Here is a 23849-nt window from a genome sequence, read left to right as displayed (position 1 = left end):
TCCACAATTTAGGCCGTTTTCGACGGACTCCTAATTCACCGTCTGTTCCTCCGGAACAAATTCATGATGTATCAAAAATCCGTTTTATCGAGACGAGTCGAGCAAGAACGCGTTTCATACCCAAAATATCCACCAAAGTCATTTGAGAAATGTCGAACTCTCTTGCCATCTCTCTAACACTTGCCGGACTATTTCCAAGCACCTTATCTTTCACTTTTTTTCATCAGTTGAAGAGGTCAAAGATCGTCCAGAACGAGGCATATCTTCAACGATCTCTCGACCGTCTTTGAAGGCCTTGTACTACTCGTAGGCTTGAGTTTTTGATAAAACTGAATCACCGTACGCCTTTTCCAACATTCATTCCATGAGATTAATGATTCCTATCACACGAAATCTGACGATTAGAAAAGAAAATTTTAAGACCTGTGACGACGAATTCTTTGTTCGATATTTTTATCCATTGTCGCCCAAAAATCACAACGCATTTTAAACCATCTGAGATACACAAAAAAGTGTACCGACTTGACGCAAAAAAAAGCTGCTGTAAACAAACTGGTTGACAGATCACGCTCATATTTGAAACGGATGGAGATCCTGGATCCAACTTAGCAAAATACATTTTTTTGATATATCACGGAAAACATCGAGGACCGCTTGAAGCAGGCGATCGACCGGCATCTCGTGACATCGCCCAGAAGATGGGAGTTAGTCACAAATTATTTTAAACGAAAGCGGAGCGATCGTGGTCGAAGGCCGGTGAATCGTCCCAAACAGTGCCCAAGCCGGGATTCACGACCAGGAAGCTTTTGCTGTGTATTTGGTGGGATTGGAAGGGAATCATCCACTATGAGCTGCACCCATATGGCCAGACGCTTAATTCGACCATCTACTGCGAACAACTGGACCGCTTGAAGCAGGCGATCGACCTGAAGCGTCCAGAATTGGGCAACAGAAAGGGTGTAGTGTTCCATCAGGACAACGCCGGACCACACACTTCGTTGATGACTCGTCAGAAGCTACGGAAACTCGGATGGGAGGTTTTATCGCATCCACCACATAGCCCGGACATAGCACCTGTTCCTGTCCATGGCGAACGCTCTTGTTGGTGTAAAGTTGAACTCAAAAGAGGCTTGTGAAAAGTGGCTGTCCGAGTTCTTGGCAAATAGGGAGGGGGGCTTCTACGAGGGGGGTATTATGAAGTTGCCATCTAGATGGAAACAGCTTATCAAACGAAACGGCGCATATTTGAAATAAATCCAATTACTGTAACACTTTTTATAAAGCATTGAACAAAGAGAAAAAAAACCGGAAGGGAGATATTATACAACCTTTTACATGTGTATGTATGTATATTCATATCAACAATTAGTTACAGGGTTAATTTTCCCTTTCACCACCAACAAACAAGCACTGATAACAACACCGGTGACGTGTTAGTATCAACAATCGGCTAGCGACGAAAGCAGAAACAATAAATAGACACAAATGACAAACATACATACATATTTTCCTTCGCAACAGTGCAGTCATATACATACATATACATACATTTGTATATAGTACAAGTATATGTACATAAACTCATATTGACGTTGCTTCGGAAACTATATAACGGCGCTCAAATCATAAGCTAGCGAAGTTGACCGAGACGATCAGCTTACAAACTTCGTGCACAATTTTTATTGGTTAGCTGCGGGCATACCACGCACTGAAAAGTCAATAAGGAAGGTTTATAGTTTTTGCTCGAATGAAAAAGAATTGAAAAGCTTTGTTTTCACAGGTTCAAACGGAAGTAGAAAAAATGTTTTCTGGGTAAACAAAGTGACACGTCACCACATGAATTTTTTTGTTCAACACACACGTCGACTGCACACAGTGCTCACGTAAGGATTCATAAGAGTGACGTTACTCATACGCACTGTTGACAGCGTATGTTTTTTTATGAAGTTATAAAGACGAAACCTTGGCGAAACAAACTTCTATGGTAGTTCAGAACAATACTAAGTGCAATCGTCACATCTTAGTTGGGCATGAAATGACTGATTGCCGGGCTTACCGTCCTTCTTATGAGGAGACTTTTGTGGTTTGACAATATTGGCTCGATCTTCGAATTGTTTCTCCAACACTAACAGCACAGCTGTTTCTTTCATAATAAGCATTCCAACCTCTATTGCCAGAGTTGACATACTGATTTTATTGCGGAAGCAAATAGGTTAGGTTAGTTAAATAGCGAGCCACAAATAATCCCACATGGACAGCTCGAAACGCCTGTCCGTTGTAACGGTCAGAACTTCTAAGTACGGAACAAAAAGCGCCTACGGCCAGCCATAAATTTATTGAGTCGGTAATATCTACTCCAGCCAATTCGACGAGTACGTAGAAAGAGAAAAATCTCTAAATATTTCCTCATCTTCTTCCCTGCAACATTGACAAGTTGCGTTCTTCAAAATCTTTAATCCTACCCTGTGAGTGGCACAGTGTGCAGTTGGAACAGCTATCACTGTAACCATGTAAACCTTGCTAAGAGCTAGTAGTTTCAAGGGCCTTTTACGTTAGCCTCTGAGACTGGAAGGCTTTCGTAACCTCACAAGTGCTGGTTGCTGACCAACGCTTACTAAGCTCGCTCGAGGCCATAATTCCAGCGCCCGAGCGTACGAAGTCAGGGGGAAACCTGCTCTTTCCGTAAGGATACCCTTTCTTGTGAGTTCATCAGCTTTACAGTTTCCAACAATACCGCTGCGGCGTAACGAAATTATTATTCGCTTGTGAAATGATAACCGGCCGATTGCAAAAAAGTCCATATCGATTTTTCTTGAATAAAAATTGTAACCATTAACCCGGGGAAGACACACCATTGGCTATTCTTAGAGACTGCCGGGGAGTCACAAATTTTATTTGCTCTCGGCAATAACGCGAAATTGGTGTGATTCCACGGACTTTACAGGAGCACTAAAAGTGGTACGATATCGACGCGAAAACATTGGAAGGCATTCGAAATGTTTTTCGAGAATCTTTCAAGCAGAAATCTTTTCTATAAGCCAGTGTACAGAAATCAATCTACAAAGCAACTATCGCAACCAGCGTATCGTTATACTCAGCGATAGTCAAGCGGCACTAAAATTGATCTCTGCTTATGAAGTCAAAACGCTAAATGAGCTGGCCGATGAACTTGCCTACTTTGCGGCGGCTTCCAGTATAGTGAGGCCAGAACCATGCATTGCGGTGGAAATCCACACCATAAAGGAGTCGCTCCTATTGGGAGGTTACAGCCTAGCAAGGTTAAGAGATATAATCAACCTCCCCCAAGACAAATTCCGTTTCTTTGTCGCGCTCTATACTGGCAGGAAACACTTGTTCAATATGAGCAAAGTCTCCTGCGAAAACTGTCAAGAACTCCAGAACGACTGATTAGCAATTTGTAGAAGCAGACTCAAGATCCATCTATTTGGACAGGTATCATATTATTAGAATTTAAATGTACCTACATTTACATACATACATATGTATAAACATACATATATTTTATCGAAGAACAATTTTTTTAATACCACCTTGTATAATTTTTCACAAATGTACCGTTTTCAAATGGAAAAAACATATTTCATTTATTTTGAGAAGACAAGAAAAATTTTCTCAGTCGAAATTTTGCTTCTGCTAAGAAAGGGCTCCGTAAAAAAATTGCTCAAAAATTATAATTCCAATTAAATAGAAACTTTCAGTCCACGCTAAAACAGAACTCAGTTTGGTTTATGTAGGCTAATGAACTATTAGACGAAAAAAGCGAGAATGATTGATATACTTTCATTATCACGGCGGCCGAAATTGGATGTGGTCGAGGTGCCAAATTTAACATTCAAATCTGGCCTGCCGATCAACAGTTTACCAGGCTGGGAGCTTATACCATTAAATTCGAAATTGCCTATGCTGAAGTGTCCCGGGAATCAGGTTATATTTTCGAAGAATAAAATTGGACAATCGGTACATTCTAAAGTGAAATACGTTTATTTTAAGAGTATTACCTAATGTGATAATTTCCAATGCAGTTTAAACATTTGAAACAAGAATTTGATCCCTCTGTGCGGGAAAGCCTACCGGAGTACAATCCGCTACACGATTCGAATTTGAAAACTTTTTACGCCAACGAACGCAATCTCAAGGTATGCGGAGAATGGAACAGGCCTAGTCATTTTAGCCATGCGCCTATGTCTGTCTGTCTGTCCCCCGACCGTCTGCCTGTATATACATACATATGTGAACTAGTTCTTTAGTTTTAAAGGTATCGATCTGAAATTTCGCACACGTTCTGTACTAGTAAAGAAGCTGCTTATTTATTGAAACCAACGATATCGGACCACTCTATCTTATAACTGTCATACAAATTGAACGATCCGAATATAGCTCTTGTAAGGAGAACTTTTTAATTTCACGAGATATCTTCAAGAAGTTTGGCAGATATTATTTTCTAAGCCATCGCCACAATCTATGAAGAAAGTGCTCAGTTTGGACTACTACGACATATAGCTGCCATACAAACTGAACGATCGAATCAAGATCTGGTATGAAAAACTCTTTTATTTGAAGAAATATCTTCACGAAATTTAGAGTGCATTAAGCAACGGTAAAATTTCGAAAGAAATTATTCAGATCGGACCACTTTAGCATATATCTGCCATACAAACTATCCGATGAAAATCAAGATAAAGATCTTTGTGAAGGGTTTTATAGCTTTCTTGCAGCCGACGTACGTGTTTTCTTGTTATAATTGAATATTTGTTTTTTGTTTCCAACAGCGATTACGCGAAAACGGCGAAATAACGCAAAATAACGATGTGATTTGCAATTTAAAAGATTTCAACGAATACCGTCAACAGCTGCACAAAACGAGACTTTACTACGTATTGCAGGAATTAAATCGACAGGTGGGCTCTTCCGAACGCCACTAATAAAAAGATTAAAATAGAGTAAAAACAATTTATCCATTGCAGGAAAATGAGCAACACGATCGTATGCTCATCAACAATGCCGAAGCAATAACGGCGCGTGATCATCACAATTTGGCCGCACGTCAAAACAGTTTCACCGAAATACAGGGACGCAAGCGCAAGCTGGAGAACATACGAGCCACGCGCTATCAGAAAATGTGGCAACGCACGCAAGACAAGATAGCACGCAAGGCGGCCGCCGATGAAATGGGCAAGGCCTATCATGAGTATCGAAAACTGTTGAATCACATGAAAATGCAGCGGCACTTGGAAGCCGCCGCCGATTTGCAGCGAAAGCATTTAATTAAGCTGAAGAAGGTCTTTCAGTTCAAACAGGATCGTTTACAAAAGAATCTACGGCATCTACAGGAGGAACGGCTGCGTCAGAGCGAGATAATACAAACGCATTTTTGGGAGAAACGTTTGAAGGAGCGCATAGCTTACCAGGATAAAATAAAGGTGCTACTGGAGAAAGTCGCCGCACAACGGCAACAGTTTATCGAGGTTCGTATCAGTATTAAACAAAAAAACAAACTATATTTATTTATGACTGGTTGTTCAGAATCATCGTCAAAAATATGATGAGAAATGGCTGCATATTCAGAATGAAATAAAAGAGCGTGCATGTAAAATTAAAAAACAAAGCAAATTACATCAGCATCGTAAAAAGAAACCGAAACCAATTACACAGCCGAAGCCAAACCTGGAAAACGGTATGGCCTACTGTGATACGCCAAATGAGAGTGTCGATAAATTGTTAGATTTCAAGCTTTGTGAAGCTTTGAATGCCGCTATTGATATGGAAGATCAACCCGCTATGCCGTTCGATGCTAACGATCCGATATACAAAGCGGCAAAGTTCATCATAACGCATATTATTAAGAAGTTCGACAAGGATTTGAGTAAGGACCCGAAAATTTGCAAAAATGTGCGCGAACGTGTGGATCAATTCTTTGATGAGGCAAAACGTTTTGTGCTGTTTGTAAGTATTTTTTTTATTTGACACGAAGTTTGTAACACCTATGCAATATATTTTCCATAAATGATCAGACAACGAGCTGAGTTATGTAATTTGGACATGTCCGTCTGTCTGTATATACGCAAACTTGTCTTTCAGTTTTTTATATATCGATCGGAAATTTTGCACACGTTTTTTTTTGTTGTTTCATATTAATGTTTTGAATTTTAAAATTAAAGAGATCATCACAAATTATTGCTTCTATACGTGAACAAGTAGAGGACGAGAATGCTACAGGCAGCCGACGACCAACCATGGTATCATTCAGCCGGTTGCCATTAACAATTGGTGAATCCAGTTATGCGATACATCCAATGGTGGATATAAAACCGGTGGATGTCCGCACGCCAACGCCAGTGGTAAAGTAGCATCAAATTAACATTCAAATCTGGGCTGGGCTGTAATCTACCCATGTTTTCAGGGTTCACTTGCTTCTATCAAAGTACAATCGGAAGATAATATGTTTAGCAACATACCAAATTTGTGCCGCAACGAGTTGATATTCATTGAACACTATATTATCAAATTCAAGCGTGAGCTGATCGTGGGTGTTGGTAAACGTGTGTTTTCAGCAATTGATTATCATTTCTCGAAGAGAATAATGGACGTACGGCCAGAGCTGCTTAGTAAGTTATTAAATTACTCGTTATTTAAATTATATGACGTTATTTATTTATTTTTTATTTACAGATTTGAATCGTAATTTCCTAACTTGTGAGATGTCTAAAGCTATACTTAGCTATGCCACCAACAAATTGAATTACGAATCAAGCATTAAGCTGTGTATTAGCGCATTGGCCAGTGATATAATTTGGTCGTTGCAGAAACATTTGCTAAAACCTGAACGTGACCCGCGAGGCATTGTGCAACCGAAATCTTGCACTGAAAGTCCATCACCACACATGCGGCTTTGTTTGTACTGTCACAAACGGTAAACGGAGTAATTTGATATTGGAAATTTGTTTAATACTGATTAATTTTAAACAAACAGATATGTAGACCCATTTGTTTGTAATATAAGTATTTGTAAATGGAAACGCACTGAATGTTGCCTTTGACTTTCAGCTTGTTTATGTATGTGGATAGGCTCAATATAAATTATTGTTGTTGCTGTAGTGGCAACATGTTACGCTGACAATTTCTGTCCGTATGGAAATTCGTGATGCTTGCAATTAAACAGAACCTACTGTTCTGTCCTGTATTATGTATACATAATGTCAGTTATTGTTTTTTGATGTAGCAACATAAAATTTCCAATTTTGGCGAATGTAGTCGCGTTGAGAGTTCTTGCATGGATATAAATCTGGCTTGTTAAGTTTACAAGTATGCGTTTGCCGAAACTTTATTGTTTTGCTGGCAGTTGAAAAAATTATTAAGCGTTCCCCAACTTTGTCTTGCTTTCTTAAATATAAAAAGGTATTTGCTTTGCTTTTATCACGGCATAAGCATTTAAACACTGCAACTAATACCAAATACTTTTGCTAACCATATTACGATGGCACTACCATAACCGTTTATGGAACAAATTTAAATACAGAAGAATTAATGTGTTTCACAATAAGAGTGTGTTTAAAACTGTATTTCACTCACCGCAAAGTAATTTTATAATTGACACAAAAATAAACAACAGACACAATTTATCAATTCAACTTTTCATATAGCGCGCATGCTGATTTGACAGACTTCTTTATTGTTTTCTTCGTATTGTGCGAGTAACGAACGTAAAAACATCAAAGCGAAAACCGAAGAGTTGCCAACTTTTTGTGGGTGTCCAATTTATAGCTACTATGATATTTTGTTTCTTCGACCAATTTCATCTATTTGCGAGAATAACAAAGTAATGAAAAAAAATTAAATAAATAAAGGTTTTTGATATAATAAATCTATAGATAACGCATCTTCTAATAAATAAATAATGGTCTTCTTAAATAAATAGTATTTTGTTATCGAGTACATAATACCCGTGTTTTAATATAATGAATGAAGTGAAGTGTGATTAAATTGAAGGGTGAATTTTTAATTTATTTCTTTAAGTTGGTACTACTGTTAGTGACATCTGTGCTAAATTTCACGTCAAAATATTAGTTAGTATTTAATATACGCGTTGTTTTGTGAGGCTCTAAAAGTGAATTCTTCGATTTTTACTATGTCTGAATTTATTGAACAAAGAAGTGCGATTAAATTTTGTTTGCGGAATGAAATTTCGCCTTCAGAAACGTTGAGGATGTTGCAAAATGCCTATGGGGATCAAACTCTGTCTTCTAAAAGTGTTTACAAGTGGTACTATATAACGAGTTCAAAGCCGGTCGTGAGAGTGTTGAGAAAAATGTCGTGTCAAATCGGCCAAAAACATCAACTGATGAACATCACGTCAAACAAGTCAAAGAAATGGTGCTTGAAAATCGTCGATTAACTATAAGATACATTGCTGATAGTTTAGGCATATCATTTGGATCGGTGCGGGCGATTTTGAAAGACGAATTGGGCCTAAGAAATGTGAAGTCACGACTGGTTCCAAAAACACTCAATTTTTTCGAAAAAGACTGTCGTGTTAACATCTGTGAAACAATGCTTTCTGACTATCAAAACGTAATGAAACGCATCATAACTGGAGATGAGACTTGGATCTACGCTTATGATCCCGAAACAACCGATCAATCGAGCGAATGTCGTGCTGAAGACGAGCCGAAACCGAAAAAACCACGACAAAGTCGCTCAAAAATCAAGGTCATGTTGACAGTTTTCTTTGATTATCGTGGTGTGGTGCATTATGAATTCCTTTCGCCAGGCCAAACTGTCAACAGGGAATATTATTTGAGCGTTATGCGCCGTTTACGTGAAGCTATTTTCCTCAAGAGGCCGGAATTGTGGACCGAAAACTCTTGGTTTTTGCACCACGATAATGCACCATCTCATACTGCATTGGTTATTCGTGATCATTTCGCCAAAAATTCAACAAATATCGTTCCGCAGCCACCGTATTCGCCTGATTTGGCCCCGTGTGACTTCTGGCTGTTCAGCAAACTCGAAAGACAACTCCGAGGACACCGTTTTGACTCAATTGAGAATATAAAAGCTGAAACGACGAAAGCTCTGATGGCCATCAGGACGGAGGCTTTTTCCCGTTGCTATGATGACTGGAAAATTCGTTGGCATAAGTGTATTGCAGCGGGAGGGGATTACTTTGAAGATGAAAGGGATTTGCAAGAATAAATAGATGATAAAAATATAGCAAAATTCACCTTTCAACTTGATCATAGTAGTATGTACATAGAAATGTAAAGATATTTATAAATTTTATTTGTTCGAATATAATCTGCGTTTTTCTCATCGGTATCAATCTGATAACCCATTCTGATTTATCCTTTACATGTAAAAATTTGGTACATGAGAATATTGAAAACCTGAGAAATAAACATTTTCAAATAATATACTCTAGTTATTAGATATTACTGTAAAATTTTTAAGAAATCTTAAAATTAAGTCATCAGATAGTTGTTTAAGTGCATTAAAATAAATATATTTTACAAACGCTGTTGCCTTTGCATATTTTCAATAAATACTATTTATTTTCGGGTTTCCTTTGATCTACTTTACGACTTTTTAGAAGATATTGTGATAGATGTTTCTCTAAAATATTTTTTTTTTCAATATTTACGATCCTTAATTCTTAAATGCAACTGTCTCCTTTCAAATACATACAAAAAGTTCTTCCAATAAATGCTAATCACTTTACCCAAGTATATCATTCAATTGTTAGAAGTATTGGTTTTGATTTTCCATGCAGACCATTTTGCTGTTTATGCTAATAACTACAATATTCATTTACGCTTAGCTTTTTTGCGATTGTTTTTGTAAATTTACAATCGACGCGCTTATCACCTAAACGAGTAAATCATAGGTTTAAATTACAATACATATCTTAAATTAAAATACAATAAATATTACCATTTGAGATGTCTACTTAATACGACATACAATAGTATATTATCCTTAAAATCGGCTTTTCGCACGAAACATTATAATTTAAATTATAAATAAAACAGTTATTTAATTATATTAAACATATAACAATAACTAAAAATTAGACAACAAAAGCACCTGGATATTCTAACTAAAAATTGACGTAAATTCAAATTTTAAAATTTTGCACTTGTTTATATACCTTGTGCAGTGCAGTCATAAAATTCCCTTAGTTCGCTTTGCTTAAACATCATAACTCATTAATAGCGGCGTGTCATTGTAACGCGGTGACGAATTGAAACTTGTACATGGCAAAAGCCAACAAGCAGGATGGCCGCGTCCAAAAACTTCGGCAAACAAACGAAATTGAAGCCGACTGGAACGCTGATTGCCTTTACCCTTCGACTGCACAGCCTCCACGGCTGTTTCATCATGCAATATAGCATGCATTTGGTCGACCATTATAGCCAAGACAAAGAGACCAAAAAGCGCAGATTCCAATAAGAGAATTACACTGTGCAACCTGTAAGTATGTAGAAATATATGTAACCAGTTTCATATTAGCAAAAACAAAACTGCCGTACAATCTTGTTTGTGTCTCCAGTGTAGTTATATTGCAGTTGTCGCAAGGGTATACAAAACTGTAGCCCACCAATGCAACGGAATAAACGGATAGCAAGCCAACATAGAATAAAAACTGTAGAAAAAATTTTTGATTTCGTTCGCCAACACAGTTATTAATCCATGGACAATGATGATCCATGCGTCGTATACAACGTTTGCATATGCGACAATGATGGGCTCGTGGCGGGCGATATGTTTCGCAGCGTGTGCAAACAGTCCTACAATATATAAGTGATTATGTACATATGTGTAGCAAATAATAAGTTGTGTATATTATTGGTTTATAGCTACCATTCACTGCCACCGCCATTGTTGTTTTTTCCAGTTGTATGAAGATCTGAAAAATCTAAGCGATTTGCCGGCAATGGTACGCGCCCAGGATCTGATAGCACGGCTTTCAGGTGAGACATACACAACAGGAAAACGATTGTATTAAATAGTATTACGTGTACCGGTGCCCAAATACTGTACAATATAAATTAAATATATATTTTTACGATTGATTATTATTTTTGTATCACATACCTAGCCTCCATCGTTTGCAATATAATCCAACGCAGAACCACATAATCTGCATAAATAACAGCGCCATAGGTGATGACTAGGCACACAATGCCGCAAGGATCACGTATAAAAGTCATTGTAGTGCCTTTATCACCACCTAATGATTACTCAGCTGCTTTTCTTAATTCAATTTAATCTTGTAGTTTTCTTACTATTCAAGCAAACGGTGTTTGCGATTTAAGTACGTCTTTGCCCGAAAAAATAGTTTGCTACAACCAACTCTGAAGTCACTGCATACTAAAGGACTGTGGTTTTTCTACATTCTAACTTTGTACTTTCCTAGTAATACTTGTTTTTAAAAATTTTACGTCGAATATTTGTTGAACATCACTACGATATCTTGTACAAAATTTGCTTTTGCAATTTGTTTTCATCTGACATTTAACAAATAATTATAGTTGGTAACGCGAACGCGGTGGCAGTGAAGAAATTGTTCTTTTAGAACAATAAATACCTGAGAGAAAAATAATAAAAGTGGAACACACTATGGAAATATTTGGTATGTGTGTAGTGTACCATTTGAGGTCTATTTGATATACCTTTCATTTTGCTGGTAAACAAATTAAGAGTTTCTTCAAAGCCGCTGTTTTCGCTCGTACCTAATTAGTTTTTGCTAACCGATAAGACAATTACACTGAAAGCCTCTGGCAACCACTGTCATTTGACAGAAAAGTGCAATCCACTGGAAGCAGAGCAAGAAACGAATGACATTCCCAGCAATACCGAATTTCGTTAGTCATTTTTTATTAAAAATTTCTTCGGTTTAGTGAGGAAAACGTATTCGTTGACCGAAAAAAGACTAAATAATACATTATTAAATTAATTGGGAGTGCAAAAAAACAAGTAAAGGTCAATTGAAAGCAGAATTCTTGACAACGTAATAGAAAAAAACATATTGATTGCTTGAAAAGTGCAGCAGAAGGCCGAAACACGAAATAAAAATAAGAAGGGGGAAAAACAACAAAAGGATAGTGAAAATCGATTGCAAAAGGCTTGGAACATTTAAACAAGTGTACGATCGTTAATACGCAGTGCAAAAATTATTAATTAGTTCGTCGATTGAGCTCTTTAGCTGGGCATTTGTGTGAAATGGGAATTTTTACGCAATCGACACCGTTTGATGCGGAAATTGGTGAGTTTTACTTTTTACAAATATTAAGATGGGTCTGTAATTTAAGAACACGTAATTGACAAAGTTGTTATCACAAAGAAAAAATCACCTGCGAAAGGACGTTGACTGCTGCAGAAAATTTAGTCAGATCACAAGGGTGCGATTTCTTTGTGTTTAGAACATATATTAGGAGTTAGGCAGACAATAAAGAAACGATAAACTACTTGTATATGCTTTTATATTGGAGCGACAGTGAACTACCACCAGAGTTCAATACTCTTAATACGTATGATTTGCTGTAAGCTGGTTTTAGAAGCTTGTTGATTGTTTATGATGAGATTTAATGAGTTAATAAAAGTCTTTGACTGACTGAAAATATTGCACATGCCAAAATCAAAGAAAGAGTTAATGCAAAATGCGTATGAAGATCTCAGCAACCCATATTGTCGAAAGTTCATACAAGAATTTTTTGAATCACTGGAAAGCGCCTAATTTTAGTTATATTTTGCGTTTTTACAAAATTTGATTACAATGCAAATTGTGAGTCATATGGCGCTAAGCATAGACCTTTTGCAAATTACGTATTTGAATATAAATGGATTTTAAATTGTGTGGTTTTAGTTGTTCCAATTATATTACCGAGTATTTATTTTTATTTGTGTACATTCATATACATATATACATAAATACATACATTGAAAACGTACACAAAGCTTGGGAATAAAAATATAGTATGTAGTATGAAATAAAATAAAAAATGGTATGTTTTTACACTAAATATGTATGTATGTGTCATCGAGATTACACTTGCAGTTAGCTGTTCTTATCTTCAGTTTAACTCGCATTATTTGTACTGTCTTTTATGTGCCGCTTATCTGCCAAGCAAAATTGTTGAAAGATTTTTATAGCCAACAGACCGTCCTCTGCAAAACCGATTTCACATTTATTTATCTTATTGTTTTCTTATTTGTTTCAGAAAAAGCTACAAGCGAAACTAATACTAACGAGAACTGGTCGCTCATTCTGGATGTATGCGACAAAGTCTCGTCCAATCCACGCAGCGCCAAAGATTGCCTGAAGGCAATAATGAAACGTATGGGCCATGCTGACCCGCATGTGGTGATGCAGGCGCTAACACTGTTAGATGCTTGTGTAAATAATTGCGGTAAACCATTTCATTTGGAAATCGCTTCACGTGAATTCGAAAATGAATTCAGGCGACTGTTATCGAAAGCGCAACCGAAAATATCGCTGGTAAGTTAAGCATAAGCGTTACAAAAATATTGAAAATATATGCAAACAATTATATAATTTTAATTTAATATCATAGAAAATGCGTCAAGTGCTTAAAACCTGGGCTGAAGGCGATTTTAAGAGTGATGCGGAACTGAATTTAATACCCTCGCTTTATATGAAATTGCGACAAGAAGGTTATGACTTCAGCAATCTCAACGAAAAGCCGCCAAAGTCAGCAGCAAAATTGACCGCTTTGAAGGATCCCAATGTGGTGAGCAGCCAACAAGAGGAAGATGACATTGCCAAGGCGATAGAACTATCTTTGAAGGAGACAAAGAACAGTCCCAAGCTACAAAGTAGCAGTAACGCTGGAGCCGCTGCCAGCGCAAGCACGAACGCTGCCTCGGCTTATGTATGTGCAAAAACGATGAAATATATTTATATTTGTAAACAAATGTAACATTTTCTAATTTCGTAGTCCTCATTGTATCCCTCATTTTCGGGTTCTGGTTCATTGGCGAGCATCACGTCAACCGGTGGCGCCTCAAACAACTCCACAAATTCGCAGCCCGAGCCACGTAAAGTACGCGCTCTGTACGATTTCGAGGCAGCCGAAGAGAATGAGTTGACATTCTTTTCCGGCGAAATTATACACGTGCTGGATGATTCGGATCCGAATTGGTGGAAGGGCTATAATCAGCGTGGCGAAGGTCTATTCCCATCGAATTTCGTAACTGCCGATTTGTCTGTCGATCCGGAACGTTTGGATATCAATCAACAAAATAAGACGAAAAAGAGCGTACAATTTGAGGATGATGCCAAAGCATTGCAATTAAAGACTGAAGCTGCCGCAGCGGCAGTTGCTGAACAACGAATCGAAATCGATGAAGAGAAAATCGATCGTCTCTTGCATCTGTTACACGAGGCGAATCCCGAGGATCCATCGCAGGATAGCGAAGAAATGTTGCGTTTAGAACAGGAAGTACACCAGATGGGTCCACTGATCGACACCGAACTCGAGCGTGTCGATCGTAAGCATGCGCAACTCACGCAGCTCTCCAGCGACTTGGTGGACGCCATCAATCTCTATCATTCACTAATGCGCGACGATCGCATGACACTGGCACGTGGCCCACAGGCTGCTGCTTCCGGTTATTTGGGTGGCATGCCGCCAATGGGCGGCGCGATGCCCGGCTTAGGCTATCAGGGCGTGCCGAATCCACAAATGTTGTACGGTGCCGCTGGCTATCCGGGCAATGCTAATTTTCCACCACATATGCAGCAAGCAGCACATATGCCGACACATAACTACGGCATGCAATCGCTGCCCTACGGCAATCCAGCACAGTTGCCCGGCAATGTGGCGCCAGTCAACACGCAAAACTCGCTAAATCAGAATGCGGTGTCTACAGCTGCACCAGTACCGGGTGGCACTTACTCCATACCCCAACAGTATCAAAATGGACATGTCAACGCGTCACAGCTTAATGGCAACGTTTCCGGCAGTCTCGGCTTGAATTGTATGCATACCAAAAATATATAATATATAGTTCGTGATTTATTATTTCAATAAATTTATTGGTTTTCGCTGCAGCACTGCCTCCGTCTATGTCATCGTTACCCTACATGGGTGCAGCTGCCCAGTTGCCGGCCACATCTGCACCGCCAGCATCTGAACACCAACAAATGCCGCAATCAACCATGGCTGCTGCCAATGCCGCCACTGTCGGCGTCTTCAATCCGGTCAATCAGCTGCAGCAGTTGGGCAATATACAGCCGTTGCAGTCATTGCCACCAATGCCACAATATCCGAACGGCATTAACGATGGCGTCAATGGTACCTAGTTATTTTACAGCGATAAACAAAAAAATGTTTGTAATAATAATACCAATATCTTATAGCTATACCACCCGATCAGTTGCATCAGCAGCAGTCATTTCCACACCACCTACAGCAGCTGCCGCAACATTACGGCACGCTACCAACGTCCCAGCCACCACCAAATGCGTTTATGACATCACCACCCACATCTGCCACGGGCATGGCACCGGGCATGCTACCGCCCAGCAGCCATGGCATGCATAATCCAACAAACGGCGGCGATCAATTCAGTCAATTACAACATCAAATGGCTGCAATTTCGCTGGCAGGCGGCGTTAATCAGCCGGTAACACAGAATTTCCTTGTACAAAATGATCCAAAGCATAACATTCCACTTTACCAGCAGCAACGGTAAGACGTTGGTTGGCATCGACAATAACTGCGTCGTCATAACTTTTCTACTCGTCTCACTTTTTGTTACAAAACATATATTAAAACAACAACATCTAGAACGAGCAGCAGCAGCAGCAGCTCGCAACTGTTTGGCGCTCTCATATAACAAAAAAAAAAAAAAAAAAAACAAACAGCAGGTGCATTGCCTAGCAATGTGCTTTCGCTTTACCAATAAGCGTATTTGCAATGTAATTATGCGGCATTTTGCCTGCCACCACCTATTCATGAACATGTATTTTGCTATTGTTATTATATATTCCTCTTTATGTCCGTATTATTCTGAGTCGCGTTGTGGGCATGAAGGCGTCGTCTTTTAATTGCTACTATTAATATTAAGTTGTTTTAAATATTGGACGAACCGAACGTATTGTTTCCAAACCCGGTTACTTGTGCTGGCGAACAGACGTTGAAGTAGACAGTTACATATACATATACACACATACATACAGACTCTTGAAGATGTGCGCGAAATACCTTGTGGCTGAGTGGTTTTTGAAATGTTTGAACAGTGTTGATACTAGCGGGATTTGTGTATGTATGTTTACCACACAACAAAATAAACTATAATACTTTATATATATATACTTATATTTATGTATATGTAGCACCATGTTTTGTTTGTGTATGCTGAAGCAAAACAAAAAATGTAAAAGAATATTTGTATGAGAAATCAATATTATTTAAAAATTATAACAGTACTATTACTACGTATTATATAAGCGATTTACGATAACACTAATGGAAAATGAAATACATAATTATTAAAAAGAGATAAATTCTACTCGTTTTTATGCCCTGCAGTTTGTAGCGCCCAGAAGGTAATGTTAGCGTGTATATAATTTTGGCTGCGCGCGTGCGAGGTGGGAGAACAAAACCTTTTTTGTAATCCTTACCTACATACATACATATATACTTGTCGCTACGGAGTGAAAAATAAAAAAAACCGAGCTTCCTTGCTTAGTTCTATACTTCAACTGAATTAATCTTTATTTCAATCTGTGTCGCTTGCATTCTAAACTGTTTAAACTTATATACATACATACATACATACATACATATGTACATATAGACATAGTTCTTCTATGGGCAACTGACCACAACTACTGAAATGTATTTATACGCTTGAAATTTACCGCAAACATTATACGTATTAGGGTGGACCAGAAAAAATGTTTTTGTCGACGACGTCATCTAACGGAAGGCCCAAGAAACGTGCGTTTCGACGGGGTCGGACCAAAGTGAGAGGAGTGTCAGATGAGTAGGGTTAATGGGACATGCAAAGATGTGGCCAGTGCCATGCAGAGACTCACTGCGCGCAGGGCTTATATTAAATATGTCGGGGTTCATTCTGGCTACTCCTACTTATCTATTTAACTTGTTACAGTATCCAGAACGAAGCTGCGCAAGGGTCACTCTCGTTTCTCGCGTCAAATCGGGCTCTTCGTCTGCGATGGGTGCTGGTTTAACTCCAAGTACGTCATTCACTGGAAGGGAGTCGGTGAAGGTGTTGATGACTCGTTGTTGATGTATGGTCGGCGTACTGTCAATTGTCGTCGATGTAATTGAGGAATTACCTCTTAATGTTCCTAGGAGGCGGTTCCGCTCCAAGCAGGTGACCGCAGGGGTGATTCTGCAAAAGTATCCCAGCAGGAACTGCCTGCAGAGGAGTTCATTACGCTCCTTATCAGCCTTATGAAAAGAGAGAGACGCATATGGAAACAAAAAAGAAAGGGGCCAAAATGTATGAACAGCTTTAGAAGTTGGCCCATAGGGGTAATGCTCAATAATGCTATGAAAAGATGCGGCGACTAACAGAAGGTTTCAAGACCGGAGCATACTCTTGTAGAACCCACAGTGGGTGAGGGAACACTTCTCCATTGGAGAATCTCCAACCTGCTGAATGGCAGTGAAAGCATAACATTAGGGGATGGTGTACCCGATACTCCAATCGATGACGATGGAGCGGACGTTCCATAGCCCGATCATGAAGGAGTTCGAATAGCAATTACCCGCCTGAAGAGCAACCAAGCGGCAGGGGCCGATTGATTACCGGCTGAGCTATTCAAATACGACGGCGAAGAACTGATAAATAGCATGCATCAGCTTCTTTGCAAGATATGATCGAATGAAAGCATGCCCGACGACTGGAATTTAAGTGTGGTCTGCCCTATCCACAAAATGGGAGACCCCAAAATCTGCGCCAACTACCGTGGGATAAGTCTCCTAAACATCGCATATGAGGTTCTATCGAGCGTATTATGTGAAAGATTAAAGCCATCATCAACAAAATGTGTGAAACTTATCAGTGTGGCTTTAGACCTTTAAAATCAACAACTGTCCAGATATTCACCATGCGCCAAATCTTGGAAAAGACTGGTGAAAAGAAAATAGATAAACATCACCTCTTCGTCGATTTCAAAGCTGCTTTTGACAGTACGAAAAGGAGCTGTCTTTATGCCGCTATGTCCGAATTTGGTATATATCCAGTTTGGTATACTAATACGACTGTGTCATTGAGCAATAACAAAACGTCCGTAAGGATCGGGAAGGGCTTCTCCGAGCCGTTCGATACCAAACGAGGTTTCAGACAAGGAGACTCTCTATCGTGCGACTTCTTCGATCTACTATTGGATACAATAATTCGAACTGCACAGCTGAATAGAGAAGATACCATCTTCTACAAGAGTGTACAGCTGCTGGCGTCCGATGATATTGATATCATCTGCCTCAACAACCGCGCCGTTAGTTCTGCTTTCTCCAGACTGTATAAAGAAGCGAAGAAAATGGGTCTGGTGGTGAATGAGGGCAAAACGAACTACCTCCCGTCGTCAAACAAACAGTGGTCGCACTCGCGACTTGGATCCCGAGTCCCTTTTGACCGTCACAACTTTGAAGTCGTTGATAATTTCGTTCATCTTGGAACCAGCATTAACACTATGTAACAAAAACGTCAGACTCGAAATCCAACGCAGAAGAGCTCTTGCCAACAGGCAGTTGAGATGTAAAGTCTTGTCTCGACGAACAAAGATCAAATACTAGAAGTCATTCATCATATCCGCCCTGCTATATGGTGCGGAGGCGTGGACGATAATAACATGTGATGAGTCGACGTTACGAGTTTTCGAGAGATAGGTTCTGCGGAAGATTTATTATCCTTTGTGCATTAGCAACGGCGAATACCGCAATCGATGGAATGATGAGCTCTACGAGATATACGACGACTTTGACATATGTAGTTCAGCGAATTAAGAGACAGCGGCTGCGCTGCCTAGGTCATGTCGTCCGAATGGACGAGAACGCTCCAGCTCTGAAAGTATTCGAGGCAGTACACGCCGGGGGATGCAGAGGAAGAGGAAGACCTCCACTCGTTGGGGAGATCAGGTGGAGAAGGACCTAAAAGAAGAAACAATTGCGCGCCGTTGTTAACTCTGCTATAACCGCGTAAGCGGTGTCTACGCGATTAAAGCAGAAGAATAAATTGTTTTTTTCTTCCAAATCTGTCAGATTAGAACAGATGGTGAAGTCGATCAAATATTATAAGAAGAAGATTAAAGTAATTAGAAGACTACAATAACAATTAGTGCGATTAAACAAAAGATATAATCCCAAATTTTACACGCAAAAATGTATTTATTTTATGGATTCTTAAATAACAGTCATAAAACAACACTAAAAATACTAAACCGTGTAAACCGTTCCTGCAAAGCCAGGCAGGCTCTGGTACTTCTTCCTCTCACAACCCAGTACCTAACAGCAGAACATCTGTGTGCCGCATTTTAATGCCTTGCCAATTGCAATTTACACCAAATCGTTGGATTATCCTTTTTTTGTCTTTTTTTCTGAGATTTTTTTTTTTGGAATATCAAAAACACCAAAACTGATTGCAGCGACACCAAAACACGAAAACCACATCCTTATCTGCCCTTTAAATGGCAGCCAAGACGGCAAAACCATTTCTTATCCATCATAAATCCCTAACTCGACATTACAGGGGGTTGGCCGTCCGCCTCTCCAATTGTTTGTTGGAGTGCCGACGCGCCCTTGTGCTTTCTACGCGCCAGCGAGCGATCATTAATTTTGATGATTTTCGCGTTGGGCGCGCATTCAACTACACGGACAGCCGGCAGCAGGCAGTAAGCAGCCAGCGGCATATGGGTTTTGTAAAATTCCATTTTTATGCTGTTTGTTGTTGTGATTTTCCAGTTATTTGTTGCAAATTTTTCCGCATGGCCTTTGTTTGCGCGGCTACTTCGCTTACAATAAAACCGAATGATGCGTGCGAAACAACAGCGGCAGTAACAAGTGCAGCAACAACGCTGCCACATTGCGTGAAACACAAAAACGCCACAAAAAGAAAAATAAACGAAAAACGACAATGACATTATCAGCCGCGGATAGCAGGCGGCTCAAATCACACAGTCGAAGTAGCGTCAGCGTGGCTGGCGTGTCAGTGTCACGTCCATTTCCATTTCCGCTGATATGGTTGGCCACATTTGCATGGTTATAAGGCGGCCCGCAGCACAACCATAACGGTGTTTGCTGCTGAAACATACTCTAACAACAATAACAAATATAAACGGCGAAAAGTGTTTGTGCATTCGAGAAGCTTTAGGTGAAATTGCGTGCGAAGCAGTTAAAAAAGGCGCTGTTTCGAATTTGAATATTGCTGTGCGACAAAGAAGTTCGCTATTGTTGTTGTTGTATGGGCTTTAGTTCTTATTTTGCTTTAAACAGTGGACTCTCATTAAATGCAGTTAGTCTTATTGGATTCCACTGAAGTGGTTCTGTTTTTAAAAGCCAGATGGCTTTGCTACTTTTTTGAATTTTCCGCTTGATAACTGCAACTGCAACACTGCCATAATGGAAAGTTTTTTTGGATGTCATCTGAATGTACAGTTGATTGTACTTGATACATTAAGTGTACTTCATGTCCTTCTTAAGTTAAGTCTTGAAGTGGAATCCTGAGCTTAAAGCCTTCCAGCACCTCTGCACAATTATTTCCTACGATTTAACAGTATCCAAGAATACTATTCATTACAGATAGAAATATGTAACAATCACTTGATTCCAGATCCGAACTATAAGATGGAGTCATAAGAATTTCTCAATCAAGCTCCCGAATCAAGAATTTTTCTGCTGGGGAGCAGCTCGTAGTAGATGATTCCATGCCAAACCCACCAAACATCTTTCTGACCCGTTTAAGCCGGCTCACACCGACCTGAGTACGGCCGTTTTCCTTAAAACAGTGAACCATCACCAGTAATCATAAGCTTTAGAAATGGAACCACTTTTTTTTTGATTCCGCAGCGATTCTCAGAAGTTGTATCCATGAGATTTTCGTTAACTCGTATGGCACTCACACCGCCACTTTCATCGGAGCCTTGTATCCTGCTGCAAATATTTAACTGATTCTAAATGGATTAGCGGCAATATTGTCCCGAAGGACAATACCAAAACGGTTAGCTAAGAAGTTTGGACAATCGGAACAGGATTTCTTGAACTTTGGGGCCACTTTGAGATACCGAAGCTGCAAAAATGCGGAGGTTATTCTCCAGCTGTTCTCTTCAATAGTGTATAGGTCTTCTTCAGCTTCCTTCGACGGGTACTGCGTCGAATACTTTCAGATCAAGCTGCTAGTGCAGGATTTTCATCCATTCGGAAAGACCACATGACCTAATTTGGGTGCCAGGTCACAGGAATAGCCGGTCCTCCACCAAAATGGTTCCTGAACCCTATGTCAATGTCATCCTAAAGGAGCTATCCCAAAGAAGAGTTCATCGTTCCATGGCATGCGATATTCTAATCGACCAGTTCAAAAATCTTCCGCAGGAAGGCTCTTGGTCCATTTTATTTATACTGGCCACTCAAGTTAAAACATTTATATAACGCCGATCTTCTTGCACTAATGTTCTCGATCGTCCGCAGCGGAAATTGATCGACTGACAATGGCTGCGGATTAAGGCCCTCGGATCCATGTTTCCGGACAGGAATTGCATCGACTCATTAGCAATTTGAGATACCAAGTGCAGCCAGGTTATTCTCCAGCTGCTCTCTTCAATAGTGTAGAGGTCTTCTTCAGCTTCCTTCGACGGGTACTGCGTCGAATACTTTCAGAGCTACAGCATTTTCATTCATTCGGACGACATTGACATAGTTCAGCCAATGTCGTCCTATATCTAATGCAGCTCATCGTTCCATCGAATGCGATATTCGTCGACCAGAAATCTTCCGCAGAACCTTTCTCTCGAAAACCATAACGCCGACTCATCAGATGTTGTCATCGTCCGCAGCGAATTAAGAGACAATGGCTGCGGTGGCTAAGTTATGTCGTACGTATGAATGAAAATACTCTAGCTCTGAAAGTGTTCGACGCAATTCCGCCAACGGAAGGAGGAAGACCTCACTTCGTTGGAAAACCGGATGGAGAAGGACCTGGCTTCGCTTGGTATTTCCAATTGGCGCCACGTTGCGGAAAAAACAAACCACTGGCGCGCTGTTGTTAACTCGGCTATAATGCCTACGTCAGTAAAGAAAAAGAAAGCAACACTGATAAGGTCCAATCAGTTTGCTAACGGTGGGCTTCAGTCTTTCTTACAAGCGCTAGATAAGACCTTATATGCGATTTTGGGGAGGCCTATCCCATGCTAATTGTCGCAGAATGTGAGGTCCACCTTTTTGTGGATTGGGCAGAGAGAACTTAGGTTCCAATCCAATCCAATGATGCATGTACCTTGCCAGTTCTTTGCCGCCGTATTTGGATAGCAATCCAGCGCTCTCTACCACTTTATTGTTCTTCAAGAATTTGCTATTCGAATTTAATCATAGTCGGGCAATGGAACATCTATTCCATCGGCATCGATTTGGGAGTCGGGTTCGCCATTTCCAAATGTTACACTTTCACTGCCGTTCAGCAGACTCAAGAAGTGTTCCTTCGATAACTTCAGTATGCTCTGAACATCGGCCGCTAGATCACCTCTGGGGGTCCTGCAAGAGTAAGCTCAGGTTTTGAAATCTTCCAATAGTCGCCGCATCTTTTCGTGGATTACCATTGTCCGACAAATTCTCAAGCTCTCATACTTACGCATTTTGGCCTGCTACTTGTTTTGTCTGCATATGCGTCTCGCTTCTCTTTTCAACTCTCGGTATCTAACCCACCCCGTATGTGTTGAGGCCGACCGCAACATTGCGATTTTTGTTTAATAGACTTCAATAGACTGTTATTCGTATATTCTAGTTCTTCTTCTAAATAACTTCTTTACTTTAACTTATACGTTTGTAGATATATTTGGAAGGTTGGAGTGAAAAAAGTTCTTTGAACGCCATTCGCTTAGGAGTGGCCAGAAATAATTCTTTTACATATGGCTCAAGCAGCTCACGACTTCCGGTCTTAGACCAAGAATTCTCTGGGTTTCTGGGTAGCCGAACTAAAGTGAGAAGGCGATTCATAGCTCCCCAAGGTTGTGCGCTGGTTTTGGGATCTGCCAGGTAAAAAAACCCACCCAATGAAAAGACCAAAACAGCCTCGATTGATTCACTATGAAATGACTTCTAAATAAACGAACTGTATATAAGAGTAATGCATATTGTATAAGTCCAATGGTTGCATATTACTGGAGCTGACTGTAAAACATTCAATTTTAATAAAAAACTATCGCTTTTATAGATACAAAAACATATTTATATGCAATATCTGATGAGTGATGAAAGTGAACTTTAATGTAATGCTGTCAGTCATGAAATTTTATAGCAACTGCACCAAATGAGGTGTGGCAAGTGATAAAATTTCCCTTCAAAAACATGTATTTTTCAATTTTAATACAATAGAAATATGAATAATAAGAATACTGTGCACGCAATCAGGTTAACCCTTTTGAAAACACATTTAAAAACACGCGACTCAAAAAAAAATGAAAAATTTTCAGAAATTTATGGAGTGTTTAAGCTTTATGGTATAGAGAAGAGTTTGTGGGGACTGAAATAAATTACAGGTAGCTGAAATGGGATTTGGAATAGAAAGGCTTGTTTAATATCAAATAGGTTTTCAAGGCCTATGAAAATTTGTAAATTCTTCATAAA

General features: G+C 39.6%; 4 protein-coding genes across 5 annotated transcripts in view; 2 read left to right on the top strand and 2 right to left on the bottom strand.

Moving 5' to 3' along the window:
• LOC126753950 (tRNA-dihydrouridine(16/17) synthase [NAD(P)(+)]-like) overlaps nt 1-7763 on the bottom strand; it is a 69065-nt gene extending 61302 nt beyond the window's left edge. The window contains exon 1 of the mRNA XM_050465734.1: nt 7591-7763. The gene's annotated coding sequence lies outside the window, so the exon portion shown is untranslated. The remainder of the gene's footprint in view (nt 1-7590) is intronic.
• LOC126753949 (uncharacterized) lies at nt 3638-7565 on the top strand. The gene is made up of 8 exons (XM_050465733.1): nt 3638-3978; nt 4044-4157; nt 4791-4919; nt 4986-5486; nt 5545-5964; nt 6180-6359; nt 6422-6626; nt 6691-7565. The coding sequence occupies exons 1-8, from the start codon at nt 3787-3789 to the stop codon at nt 6933-6935; spliced, it is 1986 nt and encodes a 661-aa protein (XP_050321690.1). The 5' UTR covers nt 3638-3786; the 3' UTR covers nt 6936-7565.
• A 1516-nt stretch (nt 7764-9279) lies between the features above and the next one.
• On the bottom strand, nt 9280-11524 carry LOC126753951 (palmitoyltransferase ZDHHC3). Its single transcript, XM_050465736.1, has 4 exons — nt 11113-11524; nt 10879-11052; nt 10548-10805; nt 9280-10486 (listed from the first exon to the last, which is right to left on the bottom strand). The coding sequence occupies exons 1-4, from the start codon at nt 11226-11228 to the stop codon at nt 10207-10209; spliced, it is 828 nt and encodes a 275-aa protein (XP_050321693.1). The 5' UTR covers nt 11229-11524; the 3' UTR covers nt 9280-10206.
• Nucleotides 11525-11840: 316 nt separating this feature from the next.
• Nucleotides 11841-16215, top strand: LOC126752283 (signal transducing adapter molecule 1). Of its 2 annotated transcripts, XM_050462983.1 has the most exons (7): nt 11841-12283; nt 13239-13516; nt 13593-13910; nt 13977-15018; nt 15093-15335; nt 15401-15666; nt 15727-16215. In XM_050462983.1, the coding sequence occupies exons 1-7, from the start codon at nt 12241-12243 to the stop codon at nt 15733-15735; spliced, it is 2199 nt and encodes a 732-aa protein (XP_050318940.1). In that variant the 5' UTR covers nt 11841-12240; the 3' UTR covers nt 15736-16215. The 2 variants fall into 2 exon arrangements, with proteins under 2 accessions (XP_050318940.1, XP_050318939.1); XM_050462982.1 differs by having other exon boundaries at nt 15401-16215.
• The last annotated feature ends 7634 nt before the right edge of the window (nt 16216-23849 follow it).

This window comes from Bactrocera neohumeralis, chromosome 3 (genome assembly GCF_024586455.1).
Source record: "Bactrocera neohumeralis isolate Rockhampton chromosome 3, APGP_CSIRO_Bneo_wtdbg2-racon-allhic-juicebox.fasta_v2, whole genome shotgun sequence".
NCBI lineage: Eukaryota > Metazoa > Arthropoda > Insecta > Diptera > Tephritidae > Bactrocera > Bactrocera neohumeralis.
Note: the sequence above shows the minus strand (reverse complement) of the source record. Positions and strands in the feature narration are given on the sequence as shown.